The sequence below is a fragment of the Typopeltis vanoorti genome, chromosome 4, assembly GCF_054136105.1.
Source record: "Typopeltis vanoorti isolate ZY-2024b chromosome 4, IOZ_Tvanoo_1.0, whole genome shotgun sequence".
NCBI classification, from domain to species: domain Eukaryota; kingdom Metazoa; phylum Arthropoda; class Arachnida; order Uropygi; family Thelyphonidae; genus Typopeltis; species Typopeltis vanoorti.
Window position 1 is genome coordinate 976,011 of NC_143552.1, and position 27,194 is coordinate 1,003,204.

A 27,194-nucleotide genomic window follows, 5' to 3' on the forward strand; every position below is an offset into this window, starting at 1 on the left:
TTGAAGGTGTTTATATAAACTATGTCCAAGGCAGATGATTTTTTGAAATGCTATTTGTCAATTTCATTTTATTGTTGTCGAGGACGTATCCGCCTTGTCTATTTTATTGTATCAAATTACAAGAACAGCACGGTGTGTTGTTATAAAAGTTGTGACTCCTATTATAATAATACGCATCAGGTATTAAAAATGACTTTAGCTCATTGAAGTATCTTGTGACAAGTCTGCTAATTTTTTTTTTAATTTACTTAGGTAAACTTCATCTTCTTCGTCAACATCACTCGAGTGTTGTTCCTGAAGATGTTTGCATCGAATACTTTACAGACAAGGCGGTATCGATACAGGTGAGAAGGAGAAATCGCTATGATTTTATCTATTTCGGTTAATCTATTAACATATTTTAGATTATTATCCAAATATGAAAAAGAGCACACTTTTTAAATATTAAATTAAGATCCCTTGCTCATTGATGTGTTAATTTGGACACTTTAACTACCAATTATTACTTTGTTTTGAAGGTTGTTGATAGCCAAACTTTCCACTGCATTTCAGGAAGTGGTTCAAGTCCACTCTGATCCTGGTTCCTTTGTTTGGAGTTCACTATGCCGTCCTTTTAGCGATGTCCCTGGCTTCGGGAATTAACGATATGGTGGAAGTTGTTTGGTTGTACATTGATCAGCTGTTCTCTTCCTCTCAGGTGAGCCTCGCGTTGAACTTCTGTTATAGAATGGTTGCACGTGTTTAATTGGTCGAGTGAGTTGATCATTATTAGTTGACAAGTTGAAATCCCAGTAAAATCACTATCGCCATGCAAACTGGAAGTGTTGTTAATAATGAAAATATGACCATTATTTTAATTGCATTAATATATCCGTCTTGTAAATGTTAACGGTATTACTAGAGGACCGCCCACCCGCCCCTCTCCACTGATACTTAATGAACTCAAGCCATTGCATGATTTCTATTTTATCGCTATTTAGTGGAATACGAAAGTGTATGATTGTTGGACAACTGAACCATTATAGAACTTCCTAAATGACATCCCAGATATTTTATCGTTTGGCAACTAGGCCGCATTCCGCTGCGGCGAATATTTTTGTAACACACATTACAAAAAAATTAGTACAGTTAAGAAATATATTAAGTCTTATATATCAAATATTACTGAATTTATAAGTGTTTTCTTAATGTAAATTATATTTTCAAGACATAAAGCTCCCCCTCACCCCAAAATCATCACTGACTAGAAGCAGGATGAAACTATTACTGTAGAATTGCCAACAATTATTTGAAGTCGTGTACAAAAGTGGTAGAGAGTTTTCGGTCCAAAACAAGCAAAAACCACACTCAGCATGCTCCCTACCTAATAACCTGCTCTCTCAGTCAGTCATAATTTGCAGTTGAGCTAGTTGACCTTCATCGGACTAGCTGAAAAATAAAGTTAACAGAATAGACCGTGAATTAACAAAACTTTAAATTTATAATCAGTAATAGTTTACTATATAGAAACAAATCTCAAGCCGATCACTATGTTTCACTATATATTTTTTCTTTTAGGGGTGTTTCGTGGCTCTTCTTTATTGTTTCTTCAATGGCGAGGTAAGTGAAAGTGACTTGTTTAATAACGTGTAAAAAATTGTTTATGAATGCTTTATAAAACCAAGTTACAGCAATTAAATTATATTGCATAGTCTTTATAGATCCTATTTCGAAACCAGCGTGGGTTTGATGTGTGGTTTTCTGAGTATACTACGATGGAATTCATCTGTTTCTAACCTGAAAAATTAAGTTCGAAGAAAATTCCTTTCCTTGACAAAACATGTACACCGTGGGTTTCTGCCTTTTACCGAGGCCCCCCTTTCCTCAAAGCTAAACAGAATTCTTACCGAATACTACGAAGCAGGTGTACCGTGTATTATCTCTGAAAGGGCATTTATCGTTCTTCTAGATGTGTTTTCCAATACTTCAATCCCAAACATGTGCTATTCTCATTTTCAATGACTGCTGCACAAAAAATATTCCGTCATACATTTTCTATTTTCACCTAAAGAGATTTTCGATTTCAAATCAGGTAAAATTAGGACTGCTCTTAATAAACTTAAAGACTATAGACTCGTCATGAAGACGATCCTAGAATTTAGAGGTTTGAATAGCTTTAATTCTACTGATTTAAAATCGAAAAGCTGTTTACAAGAGAGAATAAAAAAGCTTGCAATAGAGCATTTTGGTTATCGTAGTTATGAGAAAGCATTCGTGATTTGAGAGAAACACATCTAAAAGAACGATGAATGCTCATCGACAGAAAACCCACAATATGCTTACTTCAAGGTACTCGTTCGTAGTATCCTTGGCCAAGGGAAAAGGAAAAAAAAAAAGCGCGCGCGCGCGCACACACACACACACACACACACACACACACACACACACACATGGGGAACGTATATCTAGGATGTCATTTCCTAAGGAAACCCTTCCTAATATGCTTGCAGAACCACAAAAAAGTGTAAGTTAAAAACGTTTGAATTGTAAAACATCGTCAGTTCTTTTTCACTATGAACGGTTTACTTTACAATGAGATGTCAGCAATGTTTGCGCTATAAAAATTTGTTTCTAAATAAAATAAATTTGCAGGAGAAACCATTTTAATTTTTTATTGTCGAAATCATAAAATATCCGTGAAATTTTTGCAAAAAAAATCATTTTTGCAAACTTAAGAAATGTTGATTAATCAGGGAAGGTTTGCATTTTTGAAAAAAAAAATCTAGTTTAGTGTATTTGCGCTTTCCTCATATCTTGAAATTTCTAATAACATGAAATTAAGAAAATATATAATCAGTCCTATTTGCATAAACTACTTTATGAAAAACAAATAAATAAACGAAAGGTCATAAAACAACTGACAAGGAGAATTTTAAATTATCCGAATTTATTGTGCCATTATTAAAAAGCGATCGTTAATGTTGGCTTTCAGGTTCAAAGCGAACTCCGGAAGGTAATCCAGAGGTGGAATACGAAACCCGATCAAGCTATTCGATCTAACAATTCGTTTCTCACTCAGTCTTTGACGTACCTGAGTAAAGGAAGGAGCTCGGTTCTCTCTCTTCACTCGGCCTCTGGTAAGAATCATTTCATTTACGATTGCTAATAAATATTCATAAACTCTTCCACATTCACTGTGTAAACGAAACTTGAGTATTGTTGTTCTACTCCAACTGTCTTGAATATTTTTATTGCTTCGTGTGTGTATATATATATAAACTACATAATTCAAAGATCAATGCATGGATGGTAGTTATTGGCCTATTTGTTTTCTTCTGTTCCAGATAAAAGAGATGTATGTTGTAGTAGCAGTCCCTCTCCGAATATTCCCAGGAATGAGTGCAAACGTGAAAGTGGATCAACAACATCTCTAAAAGTCTCGGCTCAATTTACCAATTTTGAAGATCCGAAACTTCAGTGCGATTCTGTGACTCACACAACAGAAGTGGTACTAGAGATGGATCATTGCTTTTCCAATGGCAAGTTACTGACATATAATTCCAGGAGTGCAGAAAAAGGAAGCGCTGGTGAGAAGAGTGCTCCTCATGGTTATGAACAGGAAAGGCTTCTCAGTTCATCTTCCTACCTGCAGATGCAGGAAAACGAAAAAGAAAGTTGCCTTTGAATATGGAAGCAAAAAAGCATGGATAATTGTCTAAAATGTCCTCGACTTCATGAACAGTAGGGGGGGGTATACCATTTCTTTCGTGATTTTTATACTTAAAAAAGGGGCGGTACATTTTAAAAAGGTTCACAGACATGACGGATTCATATTGTACGCACATGTTTTTAGGTATTTAAATAATACTTGGTCGAATGAATGATTATCGAAGAATGAATTAATCCAAGAATAATCGTATCATCTGTGATTATTTTTTATGAACGAATTGGATCCAGTAATGAGCTCAGTGGTTAATGCGGTGTGTTCACCCTAGCTCAAGATGTCGTCTGTAATATATCGTCATTAGCCAGTATCACTGTAAATAGCGTTGTGTGCCATGCCGTACCAGTATTTATTGTAAATTATTTTGAAGTGTTTTCTGATCAACAAGTGAGCACCAGAGCAATAGAATTTTGAATGTTATAGCATATTATGAATAAGCATTGCGCAGAACACTGTTTTGCTGATGTAACTATCTGTGTAATAACTCAAATATATTCGAGAAACAACAAAATTTTAGAAACTTAAATAGAAAACGAATTAGTATTGCAGTGTTTACATTTCGACTGATGATTCAATGCGAACAACCTTCAAATTTCCATTAGAAGATTTTTTTCTTAGCTCTTTTTATTATTGTTTGTTAAAGGCATTCGTTGCGTTTTACTAGAAAACTGGGATTGCATTGAGCTCATGTCTTCTCTATCAAACCAAACAGCAATAACTCTGCAATTTAATTGAGTTGTTGATGAGCTAATGGAATCGTTAAGTTATTCTTGTTATCCACCGTTATAGAAATCTTATCCTGTTTATAATTTATTTGCATGCTTCACTGTTCGAAACTAATGTTACACTCGTTTTAACCTGACTTGATTTTTCTCTTAGCCTGTATACGAAAGACGGTGATATTCTAAACAATATTAACTTGATTTTTAATTTTTTTTTTAAATCCAATATCATAGTCAATAAAAAAAGTACAATCAGGGAAACACTTATATAAAAAAGGAGTAAGCTAGACTTTTATGTAATGATAATGCAATTATGCTTGATTACAGAATCACAAGTAATAACCACATTTAAAATAATGGAGTACTTTTATATCACTTTATTAAATACCCGTTTTATAAAGCCTTTTGGCAAAAATGCTCTAGTTATTTAGATGATTCCATATTTAAACTAAAACTGCTTAATCGTATTAATTTTGCTAAGATTATAGAGGTATCATTCTGTATTTTCTGATGTGTTGTTAACCCACAAACGACCAAATTGTATATGCATTGTTGTCTTTAATTTTCATTCAGACTGGTGCTACAATAGGAGTTTTAACTGTAGCGAGATCCAAAAGGAAAACAACTATACTCTTAATAATAATTATTATCAGTAACTACCATTAAAACAAAAACTCATTAAGCGGAGTCCATTTCACCTACACTAGCTGTCATACCTTCTCTTTAAACTCTTCAAGCCAGATGCACTCACAATTTCAACAGGTAAACTGTTCCATCCACTCACTTCTCTGTGACAGAAAAAACTAGCTCTAACCCCCTTTCTCGACCCTCACACACGTTAACCTCCACGGTGTTCACCTGTTCTCTCTCCACCTTCTATATAAATATTTCACCAACCGATATCCTATGACACCCTTTCAGAAGTTAATACACTTTTATCAGACTCTTTCTCTTTTCTGCTAGCGTCTGCAGTCCACATACTATCATTGCCCCGCAGTTTGCATTCCGTATCACCATTTTAACTTTCCTCTTCACCATCTCCACAGCTTGTTGATCGCCACGAAACCTAGCCGTCCAAATCTGCGCACAGTAGTTCATGTCAAGTCGTATATCAATAAAGTGAAAAATGACTTGCTTATTTTTACATTCAAATTATCGTTTCCACATCTATCCTCGGAGTTGTATTTTCAGTTCTTGCTATGTGATTCTTGAAGGTCAAATTTCTATCCACCATAACTTCAAGATTCTTGGTCTAATCAATTTGTCCAAGCATATTACAGTATGGAAAGTGTATGCCTTGACACTTTCGAACGTTGAGTTGACAACCATTTTTTCACCTTTCCAGCCTATTGAAATCATTCTCTAATTGCTGTATATCAGTAGCATCCCCAATTGCCTGGCCTACTTTTGCATCATCAGCAAACAATTGAACAGGTCTTTCCCAATATTAGAAATGCATATATTGAAAAACAATGATAAAAGGATTGGTCACTAAAATACATCACTGCTCACCTTAAATCACTTTGATTCTTTTACCACTTTCTGATAATCGCCTGTTAGCCAACCAGTTATCTAAATCCTGTATTTATTTCTGTATCATATATTCTAGTTTACGCAATAGCCTTTCGTGGGGATTCCTGTCTAAATGCCGTAGCGAAGTTCAACAGTATTATATCCATTAGTATATCCATTCCCTGTAAACTCAGCCAAACATTATTATAAAATATGAGAAACTTCTCAAACACGATCTCCCTTTATTAAACCCATGCTGTTCCTTGCAAAGGATAGTTTTTCTGTCAACCCATTTCTGTATGCGAATTATTACTATCTTCTCTAATATTATCACAACCACACCAGAGATAGTGATACATTGATATTGTACATCGGGCTTTGGATAACATTTGTGCAATGAGATTCTCATACATTCTTTCCATTCCTGTGGGATTTTTCGTTAGTTGGGACTCAAATTACATAAAAATGTCATGGTCCTAACCAGTTTGGAACATTCATTTAGTATACACGATGGTATTATCCTCTCCATCCTTATTGCCAAATTGTTATCCAGGTTATGCAACACTGCCAAACCTCCTCATGTAACTCTATATATTCATGTAATTTCAGTTTCTCTGTGCTTAATTACATATACTACGTTGATAGATCATAGCTCATTACTCGAGCAATTGCACCTGCTACTCACACACGTGTATAATCCGCAATCAGTAAAAATTAAATCTTCCACATTCATTATTTCTTTTATTTTCTGCATAACAATAAAATTATTTTCTGTTGCTTTTAGCCTGGATAGCCAATTTCTTTACATACTCTGGTTTAGCTTTCCGCACAACACTCGTTACTTTTCTGGTCTGCACTTTGTTTCATAACTCCTTTCACTGTTATTCTCATGAAATCCCTTCGACATCTTCTTATTAATCTCTTGGCTCAGTATCGTTGCATTCATTCATTTGATTCATACCTTAGTGTTCTCTGAACTCTAAGGGCGTATTCGGATTCTGCATAATTTAATCATCTTTTCAAAGTTTCCCATACTTCTCTTATCTCTCTCATTCAGTAACTTACCGAGACAGAACATATTATCTTCTGAGCTTGGAATAATTTCAACTTTGTACTTCAGCAGGTAACCGATCCTAATTGGAACATCCACACACTTAGCTGCTACCCAGGTCATTGTGTAGAATGTCACTGTGGCAAACTAGTCATTTTCAACTAATACCACTTCTGACGATGTGATGAAGTCAAACACGGTTTCGTTTTGAGTTTGTTTTTATTATTATTTTTATTTTTTTATTTCACATGCTGATTTAGAGAGTTGTCTTCCAAGAGATCAATAAATTCTTGCTCACTTTTATGAGTTTTCTATACTACTCAATCAGTTTGAATAATTCATGTCTTATATATGTCTATAATAAAAAAAAATCAGCTAACGCCTTTTTGTTCCCGTATAAGGAGTAGGCCAGTTAACAAGTATACTCCCGTATAGGGAGTAAAAAACGGCCTCGCCTACTCCCTATACAGGAACAAAAAGGCGTTTGCTGATTTTTGTATGTCTATAATTTATGAATAATGTTATCAGGTGTTATTCCCCTACTAATTTTATCACCCCTACTCACCTATTCATTCTGTAATCCCATTTATACTCCACTTACACTCGATCCAGGCACTACATGCGAGTAAGACAGCTAGGTTTCGCTGCTGCCTTCAGACCACAATGTATTCACTGAACTAAAGCAACAAACTCAATATCCTATGGTGTTTCTGATACTTCTGTCATTGTTTATAGAACATAAGTTACCTCCTTTTTTTTTTTCATACAGTTCCTTCTGCAGCCTGCTTGGTTGGTTGGCAACTTTCTTTTTTTATCCCCAGACACACGCACAAAGTCCGAACGTTTTACGCCCCACCACCACCGTCATTAGTAATTAATGATGCTCACCGAGGAGAGCGCTAAGGTCGCTCTACATACACGTGACTGTCTTTCTTCTCGAGCTCCCTTTATTCTCGGTCTTTCGCTTAGTGTTTTCTTAAAGCGCACGTGATAATGCAGGTTTAAGCTGGCGTAAGGTCTGAGTAAGTAATTAATTTAGTTAAAAAAATAATTTATTTTCATCCTAGTTCTATATTTTTTTTTCAAAAATTTCTCTGCAAATCAAGCTGAATTTAGAAAACACTTAAAAATAATTATTTTGTTAAGCGGCCAAATAAACTTGCCCCTTCACCTCCTTTTGCCAATTAGTTAATTTTATACTCAATATGTTAAGGAAAAGTATTATTTAAATAATATTTGATCAGCGTTCTTCTAGCCCCATTATCCCTGTAGCCATTCTTTATTAAAGCTATTATTATTCGTTTACACGCCAATTTCAGAGTAAGGCATTAATTCATTTGCCTTCGCAATAACAATCCTTTAGGCCGCGTTTAAAGCGATCTTAAAAGAAACAAGCAACAAGCGAAAACAGCTCGTTTTTACAGTATCGATGCAAGTAACTGTTTTCACTAGTGTTGACGCCAACATTTTTGCATATTCATATGGAAGTTGATTGTAATCAAAACTGAATTTTCAGGAGTATAAAGTAAGTAGGCTTTTGCTTATATTTAACAAAAATACTAGTGCAAAAAGCTCTCTAAAGTAAATATCTATAACATTTACTTCATAGTTCTGCAGAATTTAAATTTTAGTTTTCCATTATTCAGAAATAATTCCTTTATGATTTGGAACCTTTTTTAATTAAAACACGACCTTCAATAAACGTTTCGTGTTCTCGATTCAAACTGAGACAAACTGCTTTTGAAACTATTATATTTACGGCTATTTTGCCTGCTTCTGCTTTTGAAACATTCCAGATGAATGCTAACAACTGAAAGGGTTAGCAGACATTTGATTGGTTTTCCTAATTGAAAAATGGAATGACAAATGCTAATGATTAACTTTATGCGGTTTTAATATGTGTTGTTAGTTAAGAAAATCGCCCACGATGAAAGAAACAAACCACTATCCAGACGATGCGTGGAGAAAATAATCAGCAGCGTGAGCATTCTCAAACATAGCAATGTCCTCGCTCGCTCTTCTTCATCAACTTTGGTTTCTGTCCAAAACAACACAAGTGTTCTTCTGAACCTTCCTAAGTTGGGGACAGAAAGCTTCAGTGTAGCAGAGAGAATCAATGGCCATGCTGTGTCCAACTCAGAGGACAACACAAACGCAGTCCAGGATGTTGTTAATCATCTAAAGAAGCAGAAACTCCTGTCAAGAAAAAATAAATGAATTTCATAATTTATTTTATAAGTGTACAAATTAGCATGTACATCTGAAAAGAATAAAATATTTTAATTTATTTAATACAAGAGGAAGGAGTTCCAATACTTTTACAATCTCACTTTTTTTTCTCTTTTATTTTCTTTTTTTTATATATATATTTTTATGATGCACTTGGACGAATGGTATTTACTTTACATGTGGAAAAGTTCAGCGTAATATTTTTTAAAGAAAAATAAGACTTGTAGACCTTTTCAACTACGGTCGAGTTAGTTAGGCTCACATAGATATTTTACTTCTTCTTCTTGAGAGATTCTTAATCATGTAAAACAGACAAAATGAGAAACAATTCTCATCCCCATAGTGCTTGCAATTGTATTTATTCTTGGGTTAGTTTTTCAGGCAGTTAAAACCAAGATGCAACTCTATTTTAACAGAGAGAAGATTTCCTTAAAATACAGTACGCCTCTTTATACCTCGTATATTTCTTTCAAAATGTGACAATGGAGGAAGATTCAAAGATTTCTTTCAGCTTTTGTCAAGGCTCTATGAACTTTTTTTCCCGTTTTTGATGGTTACTTGATTTAGACTAGATGAACAGATTTTTCTGTTGTATGGAATCTAAGAATCGATTTTTTTATATCAAATAAAAACCAAACAACTATTTAATTACGAAAAAAGATTTTGGAATGAATGTTTTATGTGGAAATGATCTTCTGTGTACCGTCACCCTGTGTTTAAATTTCTCTGGATTATGTGGTAAAACCTGCCCTCGTGTTCTTTCCTAATTTCCTTCAGGATGTGTAATAATAATATAATCATTATTTATGCGCCATCCAGATTACATTATTGGACCTACTTTAGTAAGCTGTTGTTATTTGTAGCTTTTAATTATGCCAAAGCAATTAAAGAATTCTTTGTTGGCTTGCATTTGTCGATAAATACACGTACATGATGCTTCCTGCTTGCTCTTCGTATTTTGGAGAATAGAAGATCCACATTTGTCTTGAGAAGAAATTTCTGCCACCTCAGTTTGTAACCGACTGTGTCTCACTCTTGAGCAGAACAAAATATCAGAACCTCATATGAACAAAACATATTAAGGTTTTCCGGCAATGCAACGTAAATCGAACTCAAGTCTTTGCAGCTGAAGAGGGGTTGTTGCAACCTCAGAGTGCTATGAGGAACTCGTATTTATGGCGTGTTTGCTTGAGTAAACTGAACTAGCACCAATTTTCAAGCCTTTTTCTCGCCATTTCAAGGTACTGTTTAATATGAAGCGACTGCTTTCATCCTGAAGGAGAAAATAATCAACGCACTTATGTTTCTTCTCATCTGTTTGTGCTCAATTAAATGCTTCTCTGAAATTCCAACCATTCATGTTAAAAAAAGAAAACATTTCATTCAATTCATTCCGTAATAACGAAATATTCGTATCGTATTACGTCAGCAAGTTGCAGGCATTCTCTTTTTCTGTTTGGTCGGTTCTGTTTTTGAGGAATGAAAAAAAAAAGTTTCATAAAGAAATTTTTTTTTAAAACTCTATAACTTTATGATACCCATTAATTTATCTTTTTTTTTTTCTGGAAAGCTCTATAAAGATTATTTACATTTGTTATATTTACTTATGTTTAATTTTTATTTTATTTTTACATATTCCGATAAACCCTGATCCACTGAACTTTTAACAGCCACTTCGCGCATCCAAGAATTGGTTCGGCGGTCTCACAACGGGCGAAGAAATTCATCTGTGACTTAAAGGTACTCAGAAATATCGACACCCACGGCGGGATTTACACCGACAGTCAGTTGGTATAAGAATGGAGCGTCAACCACTCGGTCAACCAGGCCATTCGACCCAAGCATTTTATTTAGGCAGCAGTTATTCAGGTGAGGCTCGATTAATTTCGGTTAAGAATGTTCGTTTGAAACACTGGTTGGCCGAGTGGGTAGCGCACCCGCTCTCCACCCAGCAGGTTGCGGGTTCGAATCCAACCATGGTCAAGGATGTTTGTGAATGTCTTTAGTTGGGAGATAAATTTCATCACCCTGTGTGAGACCATCTCCCTGTTTATTGGAGGCCTGGAGTGGCTTTGAAAAGTTCCATATATTTGATCTCTACAGAAGTGTTTCTGGACTATGTGAAATAAGTTAAAAATACCAAATAAATAAATAATATTTACAAAAATAGGGAGAAAAACGACAGAAGTCAACTATCAATAGCCCATGCTACCCACCAACCAATAGGCGAGGAGAGAGAAGGGAAAAATATCCTTAGCCCACCCATGGCGCAAAATGTTCTTTAGCTTTACAAATAACTTTTCGTGAATGGGAGCAACATAAAAAAAAAGAAATTGTATTTAAAAACAAGGTGGCATACTTAACTCTGTTTGCTCATCTTAAATGTAATAATAATAATAATTGGATGGAGGATGCATTTCATCGACAGGTGTGAGATCACCACCCCGTCTGAAGTGGCTTGAAAAAAGTCCCATGTTTGGTCTCTAGAAAAGGGTTTCCGGACTGAGTAAAAAGAATAAAAATTACAAAAAATATAAAATGGATAAAAATGAAAAACAAATCCTTATCTCACCCACGTATAAATGTGCTATAGGTTTACTGATAACCTTTAGTGGGTGAGAACGACATAAAAAAATAAATATAGGGATCTAAATGACAAAACGTACCACAAAATATGGATAACTGTCACCAGAACCGAAACATTTTATTAAAATTGCTGTGGAAAACAAATATCCCTGATATCGACAGTTTGGTTGCAATAAACCTACTGCAACAGTAATTTTACATATTCCGGTAAACCCGTAATATGCTTGTTCGATACGTGAACAATGTTTTCACCCCCCTCCCCCACTGACTGTTGATATTAACAGAAAAATGTGAATTCCAACTTGCTCTACTTACAAAAATAATTCATGTAAGGGCTTTATATTTTCTCTAAACTTACGGTTCATGTTCCTGCATATGTAACTCTTGATATAAAAGCAAAGCTTTTGTATCATTGGGACACCCTGGAATCAGAACGTGTCGCTTGAAATCTAGAAGCTAATGAAATTATCATGTACATGTATAATAAAACTATCTTTGAAATTTGAAGTGCAGATTGCAGAGGTGATGAACGAATATGATATTAGCGATGGGTAGAAGAGTAAGATGAGCCCCATTTAATTTAAAATTTTAAAACTGAGAGATATGAATAAAGGAGTTTAAAGGATGAGTCTCAATAGATCGCAGTATGGTGGCTGCTCTTCTAAGCACGACACCCAGACAGTACCTAGGTAAGGGGTGGGAGGAACCCTTGGCACCCGTGCCAAACGTGGCATGCCAACGACTTTTTTCCGCACGCAACCCAGAGGTCACCTTAAAAATAATTAAATAAATAAATAAATACACATCTAACATCTTAACCCAAAGGAACTTCAAGAAGTGGTGCAAAGAGTAACCAAGGTTGTTAAGTACACTTCTGCACGTGCATTGAATAAAAGACAATTTCAGAATTCATTGAATGAGGTGGACGCTGTGTATAAAGGACTACTAATGTACACCAATGTTCGTTGGCTTAGTCGGAGTCTTGTTCTGAAAGGATTTGTTGAATGCCTGGATGAGATAAATCTCTTTTTGACTAATCAAATGTTTTATAAAGAAATGTATGACATCGTGTGGGTTTGTGAACTGATGTTTTCTGCAGATTTTTGCGAACATTTAAATGACTTAAATCTTAAACTACAGGGTTCTCGAATGGTAAAGGAGTAAGACTCTTGATGTGTTTGATGACATAAACGCATTTGAAATGAAACTAGGAGTTTTTAAGAGTGATGGAGACAGTGAGAGATTTAGATATTTTCCAAACCTAAAGAAATACATCAATGACCTCCAAACAGATGACAAAACCGACCGCCAATGTCTTCACAAAATATTTTTAAACGTCACTGTGTTGAGCAGTTCTCTTTCTCTAAGGTTTGTTATGTTCAGACAATTAGAAGAGACTGCAAAATTCATTAAGTTTCCAGACACTATAGACTGGATGAATTAAACTTACAAATGTTTTCATGGATAGATATGGATGATCCTGAAATGCAGTTGATTGATTTTCAAAGTAACTCAATTTGGAAGCAGAAATTTGTTGACCTCAAAGTTGACTCGGAAAATATTGCAAAGGAGCAATTAGAGACGGGAGTAACAGAGAGAAGTGCGGAAAACGAGATATTAAGGACTTGGAATACTATTCCAGAAACTATTGGATGTTTAAAAACCCTTGTAACAACATTACTATCCATTTTTGTATATACATATTCTTGTAAATCATTGTTCTTCTCAGTGATGAACTTTGTTAAGTCTCGTAATAATAACAGTAGCCTTACAGATGAAACTAGTAGCGCATGTATATCTCTAAAGGATATAAAAGATAAACCGGATATAAATTATCTCATCAGTGATGCAGCAGCAGAAGTCTTATTCATGCCAAAGAAATAAAACGTCCACTATTTTTCTTTCTCTAGTTTTGATTTGATGTTTTCTGCTAAAAATTGGTAAAGATTAACCTCTGTGTAATATATTATGTAGATAAAATAACATTTAAATTTTTATGTATTACTCGTAAGAGATAAGAAGGAAAGAAGAAACTCTCATGCGATTAAAATATGGACATCTACTCTACCACTGTGAATGTAACAGAAACTCAGCTGGTGGTGTAGGATTCCTGATAAATAAAACAATCGAGAACAATGTCCTGTTTGTTAATAAAATAACTTCAAGAATAGCTGAAGTAGGTCTTCATAAATAAAAGATACCAACTGAAAAGTATACAAACTCCTATATGCCCCAACTACGGACCATCCAGATGAAGAGATAGAAGATTTCTATGAAACATTAGAATCCACATTAAATACTTCTAAAGAATTCTACATATGTATAATGATGGGTGACTTTAATGTCAAGATTGGAAGCGGAGATGACCATCTGAACTCCATCGGTAAATTTGGATTTGGACAGAGGAATGAAAGAGGAGAAAGACTTATTGAATTCGCTGAACAAAATAACCTCTTTATTATGAACAGCTTTTTCAAGAAGAAAATCAACCGAAAATGGACTTGGAGAAGCCCAAATGGACAAACTTGTAATGAAATAGACTTCATCCTCTCGAACAGTAGATATATAATAAGTAATACCGAAGTGCTTAATAGATTTAACACAGGAAGTGATGACCACAGACTAGTAAGGGAAAAAGTATGGATCAACAAAAAATGGGAACGGAATAAGCTCATATGAAAAGAAGTCCAATTTAGTGAATCTACAAAACCTCTACCACAATCAAAGCTGTTATAGAGAATCACTCAAAAATGAACTAAAAAAAAGTTAACCACAGCTACTGCCATCGATGATGCTAATGAAATCTTAACAAAATCTATCTTGAATTGTGCACTAGAAATAGGAGGTGTAAAACGGCACTAAAGAGAGGAAAAGCTAAGACAGGAAACCTTAAATCTGATGAAGAAAAGAAGAGATATGTAAAGAGATTTCAATGATAGCAATAAAATAGAATATGCAGAAATTTCTAAAACTATACGTAAAAGGATGAAACATGATATTTTATCATATAATACTAAGAAAATTAATGAAACAATAGAAAAAAATGGTAATATGAATGTCCTAAGACGAACATTATCAGTTGGAAAAAGGAAATAGCTGCTGTAAGAGGAACAAAGGTGAACTTATAAAAAATAGAGATGCAATAACCAAAAGAATTCAGGAATTTTATACTGAACTCAATGAAGACAAAAACAGAGACATCCAAGAATTATCTATGGAAAACTCGAGTGAGGAGGAACAAGGTTCCCCTGAGATCTTACAAGGTGAAGTGGAAATGACACTGCGGGAAATGAAGGATAGAAAAGCTCCAGGAGAAGATGGAATTATGTAGACTTCTTAAAATTTGGAGGAAGACCTGTCATCACACAGCCGACTAAACTCTAATAAATGCCTAAAACAGAGAAAAATTCCAAAAAAAATGGAACAATTCACTTTTAATATTAATTTAATATTAATTTAATATTAATTTTTAAAAAGGGCAATAAGGAAGAAATTAAAAACATCAGACCTATAAGCCTACTCCCCACCATATATAAAGTGCTTACAAAAATTATAAATAATAGAATAAAATCTAAACTAGATTGAATGCAATCCTGTGAACAAGCTGGATTTAGAAAGAATTACAATACTTCGGACCATATTCACACATTAAGACAGCTCATTGAAAAATCAACTGAATGTAATAAACCCTTATGTCTGGCCTACAGTATATAGACTACAAAAAAGCATTTGATTCAGTTAAAACATCTGCAACGCTAAAAGCACTTGATACCCCCAGGGAACTGAAAAACCATATATTGAAACACTAAAACATATTTACAATAATGCAACTTCTGTAATTAAATTATATAAAAACAGTGAAAAGTTCCCAATACAAAAAGGCGTCTAGCAAGGAGACACCATATCTCCCAAATTCCTTTTGATTGGGAAACAAAAGGAATAAACATAAACGGAGAAAGGCTGCATCATCTGAAATTTGCAGATGATATTGTCCTAATAGCAGATAATCTTGAAGATCTAGAAGAAAGGTTAAATCAGCTAAATGAAGCCTCCAGAGTAATCGGATTAAAAATAAATAGAGAAAAAACAAAAATAATGATGAATAAATACATAAACCATAGAACTTTCAAAATCGAAAACCATGAAATAGAACAAGCCACTTCATATGTATATTTGGGCCAATTGTTATCCTTTGAGGAGTGCCAAAGAAAAGAGATTGAACGAAGAATTCACCTTGGATGGATGGCTTATGGGAAAATAAGAGACGTATTCAGAAGTGATATCCCTATGAGTCTAAAAAGGAAAGCTTTCGACCAGTGCATACTTCCTGTCCTAAAATACGGAAGCGGAACATGGACTTTAACAGAAGTTCTAAACAAAAAGCTGAGAACAACACAACATCGCATGGAAAGAAGTATGCTAAAAATAGCGATAGCGTTAAAGGAAAGACAAATACCTGGATAAGATCTCAAACAGGTGTCATAGATATTGTAAAATAAAATACCTTCAACAGGCTAAGTGGAGATGGGCTGGTCATATTGCCAGATGCAGTGATGGGAGATGGAGTAGAAAAACAATAGAGTGGTGACCAATGGATGGAGCAAGACAGAGGAAGACTGAGAAGAAGGTGGAGGGATGAACTGGAACAAATTGCAGGAGTGAGATGGATGGGAGAGGCAGAAAACCGAGTGGTCTGGAAAAGCATGGGGAAGACCTTCGTCCAGCAGCGGACCGAACCAAAAGGTTGAAGAAGAAGGAGAAGACTCGTAAGGGATTACGAATTAATAAAAGAATAATTTTATTTTATTGTGCTTTAGTCAAGTAAAACGATTATGAGAACGATGTGCACTGTAACATATTGGAAAAAGTTGAAAAACTTGTTTGATTGATCTTTATTTAAAAAAAATAATTATTACATGTATTTACTCTTTTGCTGATCTGAAAAAATGCTTTTTAAAATTGTATTTAAGTTATATATGTCAGCTATAATCATAGTTAAACACAAATAAAAAATATCCACGCTATCAACAGAGTAGGACTTTTAATTAAAAAATCCCGTCACTAATTTTTACATTCACTCAATCTTCATGACTTACAATAATCACTCTTACAATATTCTTTGATTTTATCGCTCTAGTGTGATTTTTGATTATTTGAAAAGGTTCTCCCAATATTTTAAAAGACTCCAAATAATTTGTTCCCTAAAATTTCGGTTTGCACGTGAGAAAATTTTGCATCAAAGATTTGGCGATTTTGGCACGCACGTATAAAAAGATTGCCCACCCCTGACCTAGGTGGTTTTGGGACGATTTGGTGCCCGCACGTCACACCTGAATTGTGCGGCATAGGAAGCAGCGGTCGCAGAGTCTGAATTACAACCACTGCCTTGATGCTTCCGTTCCATTGACTCATCTCCAGAATGATCGCACCGTAACAGTACGAAAGCAACTCCGGCTAGCGCTGCCTTTCAACGCGCGAGGCACGCACGGTATCATTGCAGTGACTAGACGGGATTCTGACTTAGAGGCGTTCGGTCATAATTCCACACATGGTAGCTTCGCACCACTGGTCCCTCGACCAAGGACATGTACCAAGTGTCCGAATCCTGCTAGGTTCCTCTGGTACTTAGCAGGATTACTATCGCAACGACTAGTCATCAGCAGGATGGACTCTCTTGATGATACTGGCTAAATGGGCAATCTGCTTTCTCATCAAACTAAGAACCTAAAGACGTTCAGTGCTTAAGTGGAATGCACTAATTGCACTCATAATCATCCCACATCTTGAAACTAAAGGCGTTCATTTGGACATTTGGATATGTACGTGAAGTACGACATGGCCATGCACTAACCAACTATGACCTCTGTTACTATGATTTTCGGTCCTAAGGGCAGCGATGGTGTCGGCCATAATCCTGTTAACGCCAGGTCAGGGCTGCCAACGATTCGGCCAGTCGAACTTGCACCTTTTCTGTATCTTTCATTATATATTTGACCAAGTACGTGACTTATTATTGTTTTTCTTAAACTAACTTAAATCTAACTTAATACTAGTAGTTAAATGAAAGACTTCCCCTATCCTGGAGCTTTAAATATATTTTGTTTCATCTCACAGAGTAATTCATTAAGGTAGGGATCGTCTCATCATGTCCACCAGACCCAGTCCAACGAGCACATCAATACCAGAGAACCAGAAAAGACCCTCCCTACGATTTGCGTCGGTAGGGGCAAGATGAGAACCTTTAAGGACGCTTCCACGACATAACATGGACATTGTCAATTGGTCTTAAAGTTTCCGTGATGGAGACACAAGTAAGCCAAGGTGGGCGACCAACTCCACGTTTCAAAGAGTAGCACTTGAAATTCTCTCAACGGTTGTCTCCTTACGGTGTCCCGGACCTGGGCTTCCACCAGGATTTTCAAACACGGGCTTAAGAACTGACTAAACCAGGGCTCGATCCGTCACGTCCATCTCAATGAGAGTCCCAGTTACTCCCACCGTTTACTCGCGCGCGATTGAATTTCTTCACTTTGACTAATTAACAGCAGTGGGCAGAAATCACATTGCGTCAACACCTCTCAACGGCCATCGCAATGCTTTGGTTTAATTAGACAGTCGTATTTCTCTGGTCCATGCAGTTCTGATCGGCTGTTAGTTGCCTGCTAAAACAGTCGCGCCAGATAGGCCGCCCGGCACGCCGCACAGCTGAGGCATTCCACGAGAACGCCTCGACGCTCATGCGTTAGAAAGAAAAGCAAAATGGAAACTTGTTTCATTATCATGGCTGCTCTGCACTTATTCAGCGTTGTTTTCCCAGCATTTATCGTTTTTGTGCCAATTATCTCTGAGTATTGCAGTGCTTGCGGATGCCTAACTTGCGAGCTCCTCTTACGTTGTCAAACGTAAAGGTTCCCCTGAAAGGGTCAAAAAAGTCATCATTTGACTTAAAAGAACGATGCTAAAACTAACTGCATGTCATAGAACGATTTAATTTACTTCAGGACGTGGAACCATTTCCAAGGAAACGAAAAGTATTAGAAGTAGCAAGCACTCGCAAGCCAATTTGCTAGATTCCGTTATTTTTCCCATTATGGCCGAATCAGCTAACCTGCTACATAGGGGATAAATTTTGCTGACAGATTTAAAGGACTGAAAATCGGTCATTTGAAAAGTATTTTCAAAAATATTAATGCTAACCTCTTAACGTAACATTTCTGTTAAACATACAATTAGCAAGAAACGTGTTTTTGATATTTGAGAAGATTTATTTATTTAGCGTATGATGATATAACAGCCGAGAGGTCCCTTTTACGGGGGAGTACGACACCATTGGAAACAGCAACGGTATAGTTGACGAATCAGACCTATGGCTGGGGCTTATGTATTCCTGACTGCAATCCGTGTGTGTGTGTGATTGCCTGCTGGCAATCACACACACACACACACACTTCACAGGGATTGCCTGCTGGCAGGAGGAAAACCCCAGAAAAACTATGGAGGAAAAAACCCTGCTGTCCACCCAAGACCGGCTAACTTGTCTAAGAGCGTAGTCTGAAAAGTTCTCGGCCTAACAATAAAAAAATAAATTTAGAATTTACAAATTTTTATTTTTCAACATTATCTCCCTTAAGAGTAATACATTTATTCCAGCGCCATTATCCCGTCCCTGTAGTTTCTCAGTAAGATCTGCAAAATACCCCTCTACAGCTGCAATCACTTCTTCATTAGAAGAAAAACGCTGACCAGTGAGGAAGAATTTTGGTTTTGAGAAGAGATAGAAGTCAGCGGGAGTTAAGTCTAGGGAATAGGGTGGATGTTCCAACAATTCATAGTACAGATCCCTTAATTTTCCCATTGCCAAAACACCTTTGTGGGAAGGTGCATTGTCCTGATGAAAGATGATTTTTGTCTTCTGCAAACTGGGTCTTTTCTGACGAATTTTTTCGTCTATTCTAGTTAAAAGATCGGAATAATATTTCCCGGTTATTGTTTTACCCTTTTCAGGATAATTAATAAACAAAATGCCTTTAACGTCCCCAAACACCGATGGCATGATCTTTCCTGCTGTAGGAATCGACTTTGTCTTCTTTGGAGCTGAACAACCGACTTCTATCCACTGTTTAGATTCCGGTGTAATGGGGAATCCAAGTCACATCCATAGTAATAAAGCGACGCCCAAAATCAGGTTTATTCTTGTTAAAACGCTCCAAACACTGTTCAGAGATTTTCATGCGAGTGCGTTTTTGATCTGCTGTGAGCAAACGCAGTACCCATCTTGCGCAAAGCTTTTTCATTTGCAATTCTTCATGAAAATTATATCCTACAAGTTCTTTTGAAATGCCTATAGTCTCAGTAATTTCACGCACTTCGATTCGCCGTTTATCCAATACCATATCGTGCACTTGATCAATGATTTCTAGTGTTGCTGTTACACTTTTTGGACGTCCTTCACGTGGATCATCTTCAATGCTGGTACGGCCACGTTTAAACTCGGCAGCCCATTTCTTAATTGTCGAAGACGAAGGAGAAGAGCGCCCACAAATTTTTGTGAACTTTGAATGAATTTCTTTCGGCGTTAAACCTTCTTTTGTAAAGAATTTTTATCACTACACGATACTCAATTTTATCCATTTCAAGAGATACAGACAACATTTTCGCTTCAGACAGCTGTATAAAACAAACTTCTTGATAGAATGACTTGCAATTTCACATGAATGCTAATGACAGACGTACTAACCCAGGCAAAAATCTTGCCGATAGTGTTGCCATCTATAGTCGAGGCCAAGAACGTTTCAGACCACCCTCATATATCTGAGAAATATCCTAAGCTATGACGTCGGCGACGAGAATCGAACCGAGGTCACTTCTTTCCCAGGCATATGGTTGTGAAGCGCATAGCCACTGGGGTAACTGCGCGGACATTCGAGAAGCAAAAGTAGTAATCTGTGTGTGTGTGTGTGTGAAAATATTATGCAGTGAATCAACATGAAACCCCATCTTAGAAAATCTCTCCGCTGATGGAGAGAAAAAGCTTTATGTGAAATATTTCCTTTCAAGTGCTAGAATAAAATTCCGTTCATTTCTTCGAATAAAAGGATATTCTTTGCATCAGCTTCATCTCAGAAAGACGAGAACTAGGTCACTTTTCTGAATTGAAATTTATTTCTTTGCCACGAATGTGTTCAGCAGGTTAGCTGATTCGATGACATTTCAAATGCGATACAAAGTTATTCACATATATAAGAGGACTTTTTCAAATACACTCGGGCCTTTTATTCAAGTATAGTAAGTCAATGGCAAGGTTTTGTGAACTGAAAAGTCAATCCCAAATTTATTCGGGGATCTCGAATATATCCATCTGACACTCGGTTTTCGTGCAAAAATGACTTAAAATGCAAAGTAAATTACGTTTGAATACTCTGCTTTCCCTGATAATTGATTTCGCGAGTCTTTTTGTTCAACGAAATGTGAAATGTTACACACCAAATACAGAAATAATGCCAAATTATCATAAAATACGTTTTCAATGACACATGCTTTTATAGTGACACAGATTAAACTTTTTCGCTCATAAGTACATTATTTATTGTCACTTGCTACTATATGATTTCTCTCTCTCTCTTTTCTTTTCTTTTCTTTTTACCCCCCCCCCCATAAAAATCAAAGTTAAAACTAAAATTTGTTAAACTTTAGCATTAAACATTTTTTTTTTTTAGTTGCAGCCAATAAAAGAAGTTTGGTAAAACAAATTGAGCTCTAATTCATGCTATTATTTTATTTTATGTTTTGAGCCCATACACTGTTGTTGATCAAACTACAATACGTTACCATATATACCATATATCTGTAGTGGGTTGGGAAAGGAAAAATTTGTTCACATTTGATTTAAAAGATTTTATATCTTGTTCCTTGGGAAACACCAGGGGGAAGCTGTACCGCAATACAGCAGTTGCAGGGATGAAGGAGGAGGAAAGAAACTTGTTCTGTGGGTTTCAAGATGCACTCTGAAGGGATGTTGAGCAGCAGATGCATGTGTTCCTGCGAGCTTAGTACTGAGTGGGAGAATAATTGCTGTTATTTCAGATGAGTATTTCCCATGGAAATATTTGTAGATTACACATAGTGCCGAGACTAATCATCTGTGCGAAAGTGTTGGAGTGAGTTGGTAAGAGATGGGTTATTAATAAGTCTAATTGCTCTCCCGCAAGCATTTTGAGGGAGCGTTTAAGGGAGGCCACCCCATATGTGAGAAAAGTATTCAAAAGTTGGCAAGATTTGTGATTTGTATAAGGTTAACAGCTGTTCAGGGATGAAGTAACATCTTGAGGAAGATAAAAATCCTAATTTTTGTGAACTTGAGGATGCAATTATTGTGATGTATTCATGCCAGAAGAGGACAGATGTCAGAATAATTCCAAGAAGAGTAATCCCAAAATGTCTGGAAATTTGAGTGTTTTCAAAATATCCTGGGATAAAATAGTTCTTTTTTATGAGAAATAAGAGATAATTGGGTTTAATTAGCATTGAAATTGACGAGGTTATCTGAACCTTATTGGAAGTGGCTTGGAGATTAGAATGGAGGGAGGTAGTGGTTGATGTTCTGTAGGCTGAAGTAAGTTGTGTAGAGTAAGGTCTATCAAATTAAACGGAGGACCATGTTCTATCATCTGCAAAACTGAGGATTGGATTGGAGGTCAGCTGAAGTAGTCACTGATATATATCAGGAAGTGGGTTGGTGAGAGGACAGGACTTTGGGGAACCCCGGAATTAGTCGAATGGTGAGAGAATAAGGAACCATCCCATACAGTGTGCGTCCAGGCAGAAAGCTGGCAATCCAACTACAGAATTCCTAAGACAGACCAGATAATGATAGTTTGTTTAGCTTTGTACCAGACCCAGTCAAAAGCTTTGAAGATATCAAGTGGAACTTTTAGAGATTTGGCAAACTTCTCCACGACATTTGTCCAAAGATTGGCGACATATGTGAGCAGATCTCCCGTTGACCCTCAGCGACGGAATCGATACTGACTGTCGTTAATTAGGTGTTTGTCTTCAAGGTAGTTCAGGAGTTTGCAATTGATGATTTTTTCATTACTTTAGACAGGACTGAGGTGAGCGGGAAAGGGTGGTAGTTAGACAGCAGTGACTTGTCGCCCATCTTGGGAAAGGGTTGAATATAGGCCACTTTCTTGTAAACTGCTTTGCTTACCTAGCCTGACTGGTGAAAAAGAAATTAAATAATAAAAAAAAGTATATAAAATATTGCTAAACAAAATATATACAAAATTAATTCACAAAATAAAGTAAACTTTTCATACATATCAGTATAATATATCAATATAATACGCGCATTTTGATGATAAAAAAAGGTTTTATAGCAGAAATATTTCTAAAGATCTCCCATATAGCATCCAGAACAACTGAAGAAAACTTGAATATGAGAGGACTAGAAATTGGTTAATGTAGTTGTTCTGCTATAAAACCTTTTTCTTTTATCATCGGCATATTATTATACTGATATGTATGAAAAGTTTATTTCATGAATTAATTTTTAATGCTTTATATACAGGCGATCCCCAGGTTACGGGTGATCCGACTTACGGCGTTCCGTATTTACGAACGGACTCTCAAGGCTCCACATAAGGATAATTAATAATTAAATTAATAATTAGGGAATTAGTTTCTTTCCCGCAGTTAAACAAAGCACTTCAACGCATCATTGAAGCAGTCTTCCCGTTATTTGGAAGTCAAATTTAAGGACCTGGGTCAGACTTGCCATTTTTTGAAGATTGGTTCTCGAACTCTTTTATTCCCGATTCGGAACGTTATTGTTCGGAAAAGAAAATTCCCGAAAAAGTTCCGAGGACGGTTACACGACCGAAACGGTTCCACACTCCGTTAACCCTGCCCCAGTTGCCACATAAGTATACCCTTCCTCCCCACAAAAATGCACCCTAATTCAAAATAATATATGTATACATTTATATATATATTATTAATATTAACCCGGGTTATCCAAACTTATTTTCCCGCCTCTAAACACACCCCACGCTCCCCCCCCCCTTCATAAACAACCTTACGCAGGATCATGAAATTGGAAGACATCCTGGAATCAAAACAAGGTATGTACAAAAATTTTCCACCTCTTTTATTCTACCTTAATTGCTTTCTATACTGACCAATAATGCCCTAAATATATATACCCCTGTTGAGTATTGATAGCCAATGTATTTAAGTAAGGGACACTCCTAAACAAAAACAGGCTATAATAGCCGTAATTATAATAAGTGTTTAAGAGGAGTAACATGGGAATTTTTCCCAGAGACTCTACTTAAAGAAAATTCCCTTTAAAATTCTGCTTGCGCTGAACAATTCTACTGGACATCCAACATCTTTAGATGACCTTCATGCTAATATAAAGGTCGTATTTTTACCACCCAACAGTACCTCGTTACTACAGCCAATAGACTAGGGAGTCATTTCTGCATTTAAGGCTTACTACTTACGACGTACATTCTCGCAAGCAGTCAGGGCTACGGAAAATGATATGATATCCTTAAGAGAGTTCTGGAAGAATTATAACAACCATGATGCCATCAAAAACACTGGTGATTCTTTGAAAGAAGGGACGCAATCAGCAATTATAGGGATGTGAAACAAAGTGCGCCATTAATTATGTGATGATTTTCGTGGCTTCACAGAAGAAGAAGACATCGCCGAAGCCAGAAAAGCGGTGGGGATAGTGGCAATGCACTGCAACTGGACATCAATGAAAATTATGTCACTGACTTACCAGAGTCCCATTCACAAGAAAGAATTAACCAATGAAAACCAATTAACCAATGGAGATAGAGAAGCAGCTGATAGAAACACAAGAACACGAAGAATCAGAATTTCCAGAGCCAAGAAAGTTTACGACAAAAGAATCAAATGAAGCCTTTCGTCTCATTGAAGCAGAATTTGCTAAGTTTGAGGAGCAAGAATAGTGAAAACATCAGCTGCTGCAAGGCCATTTATGATGAAAAAAGAAAAATGCTTGGAAACAACCCTAGATACCTTTTCCAAGAAACCGACATCAGTGGTAAGCTCCCCTCCTCCAGCAACAGAATCAAATCCTAATTCTCCAGCACCAGGTCCATCCTCTCTAGCACCATCTACATCATCTTCCGGTTAATGTTAGCCTCCCTTCTTTCCTAAAAATTCTCTTCCACTAAGCAAGACATTGATGCAAGCTTTATTTATTTTTTTTTTAAAATTTCTCCTGTCTCCTATCAAAGCTTTTTGTATGAGTTTGTTTTTATGTTCTGTTTTTTGAATTGAAACAAAGAATACAATAGTTTCTGTAACTTATTATTATAGTACAGGGTTTTTATTATTTAACATAATTGATACAGTCAGTAAAAACAAGATTAGACATATTTAAACAACAATTTGACTGATTATACAGAACAATTCAAATACTACCCAAGAATATAGTCTGTCAGGCGTCGTCGTAAAATATGGACTGTTCCAAGTAATGCCTTTTGTTTGTAGGTCATATGGGATCACTTCGAAGAAGCTTAATTGCTGTAAATATTTCGAGCGCTTCTTTGAAATTGCGCCAAGTGCACCGATAACTATTGGGATAACTTTAGCGTGTTTAAGCCACAGCCTGTCATCTTGGATTGCCAGATCTCGATATTTAGTAATTTTTTCCAGTTCTTTGTTGTTAATGTTATTATCACTAGGTACTGCGATTTGGATAATCCAAACCTGTCGATGTTCGATAATTGTGATGTCAGGTCTATTGTGTTCCATATGCCGATCAGTTTGTATTCTAAAGTCCCAGAGAATTTTTGCTGTTTCGTTTTCCAATACAGTCTCTATTTTATGCTGCCACCAGTTATCAGAAGTAGGAAAGCCATATTTTTGCATACTTTACAATGAGTTATTTTGGCCACATGATCATGGCGATATTTATAATCACTTTGAGCTATTTTGCTGCAGGCACTGATTAGATGTTCTACAGTCTAATCTTTCTAATCGCATAATCTGCATTTGCTGTTATTATTGATGTTCAAATTTTTGCTTTGATTGCATTAGTTTGTAATGCCTTCTTGAGCTTCTAGAATAAATCCTTCTGTTTCTTTTTTAATATATCCATATTGTAGCCACGTCTTGTTCACGTCAATTTTGTCCTCAGTATCTCGAAGAAATTGGCCATGCAAAGGTTTATTTTTACAGCGCACAAATCGGTTATTTTGCTGTTCCTTTTCGTAATCGCATTTGTTTCCTTTTGCTTTCAGAAGACCCTCTTGTATAACTGCTTGAAGCATTTTCTCAGAGCTATTGTTGATGTAGCTTTTTAAGCTAATTTCTTCTTTTTCCACAGTCTGTTTCACTTGCGGCAGACCCCGTCCACCTATTCTCCTTAGTAGGTACAACCGGTCAACATCGCTTCGTGGAATTAATGCATAATGCATAGTTATTAGTTTTCTAGTTTAGGGTTCCAATTGTCCAGATCTTCTTTTGTCCAATCTATTATGCCAGCTATTAGATCACTAGTATAGCCCAAGAATTCATTGCTCTAATTGTATTTAATCAATTTAGTTTTGTTTGTTTTCAGAATATTTCTAACTCTTTTGGTGTATTCTGCTGCTGCTTGTCGTTTAACGTTCGCGTGGGGAATGTCACTGGCTTCTAATAGTCCTAGATATTTATAATTTTCGTAAGCTGAAATTGCTTTTATATATTTCTCTTGATCAAAATTAAAATTGCTAGTGTCATTAATTTTTCCTCGTTTAATAGATAAAATTGCCTTTATCTAAATTAAATTCCGTTTTGATGTCCTGACTGAAAATATGAACTGTGTTCAGTGAAGAGTCTATTTGCTGTGCCTATTTTCCATATATAACTTCAAGTCATCCATATACAATAGAAGGGAAATTTTAATATTACATTTAGGAATTTCATATTCAAGTTTTGTTTTGTTCAGAATCATAGATAACAGTAAATGTTGAAGAGCAATGATGACAAGGTATCGCCTTGGAAAATTTCACGTTTAATACTGATATCTCTGAATCGTTCATCATTCACTATTCAAGTTGTTTTCCATAATTTCATAGTAGCAGCCAGATACGAACATATGTTTTTGCTAATTCCAAATATTTGTGGTGATTTTAGGATCCAGGAGTGTGTGAGGGAATCGAATGCTTTCTTATAGTCTATCCATGGCATGTTTAAGTTAGTTTTTCGCGTTTCTGAATTTCTGAGAATCATTTCATTAATAAGGATATGGTCTTTTGTTTCTCATGATTTTTGAAAATTGCCTTTTTTTTGTTCATTCGGATAAATCTGATTGTCTGATAAGTAGTGGTATATAGAATTTGCTGTGATTGCAGAGAACAGCTTA

At 36.0% G+C, this 27,194-nt stretch overlaps 1 protein-coding gene across 1 annotated transcript in view; it reads left to right on the forward strand.

The window, feature by feature from the left end:
• LOC150107069 (secretin receptor-like) overlaps window positions 1–3,664 on the forward strand; it is a 101,443-nt gene extending 97,779 nt beyond the window's left edge. Inside the window, exons 10-14 of the mRNA XM_090391602.1 lie at window positions 253–344; window positions 553–697; window positions 1,558–1,599; window positions 2,972–3,116; window positions 3,324–3,664. Coding sequence (XP_090247728.1) covers window positions 253–344; window positions 553–697; window positions 1,558–1,599; window positions 2,972–3,116; window positions 3,324–3,664 — 765 coding nt within the window. The remainder of the gene's footprint in view (window positions 1–252; window positions 345–552; window positions 698–1,557; window positions 1,600–2,971; window positions 3,117–3,323) is intronic.
• Window positions 3,665–27,194: the final 23,530 nt, after the last annotated feature.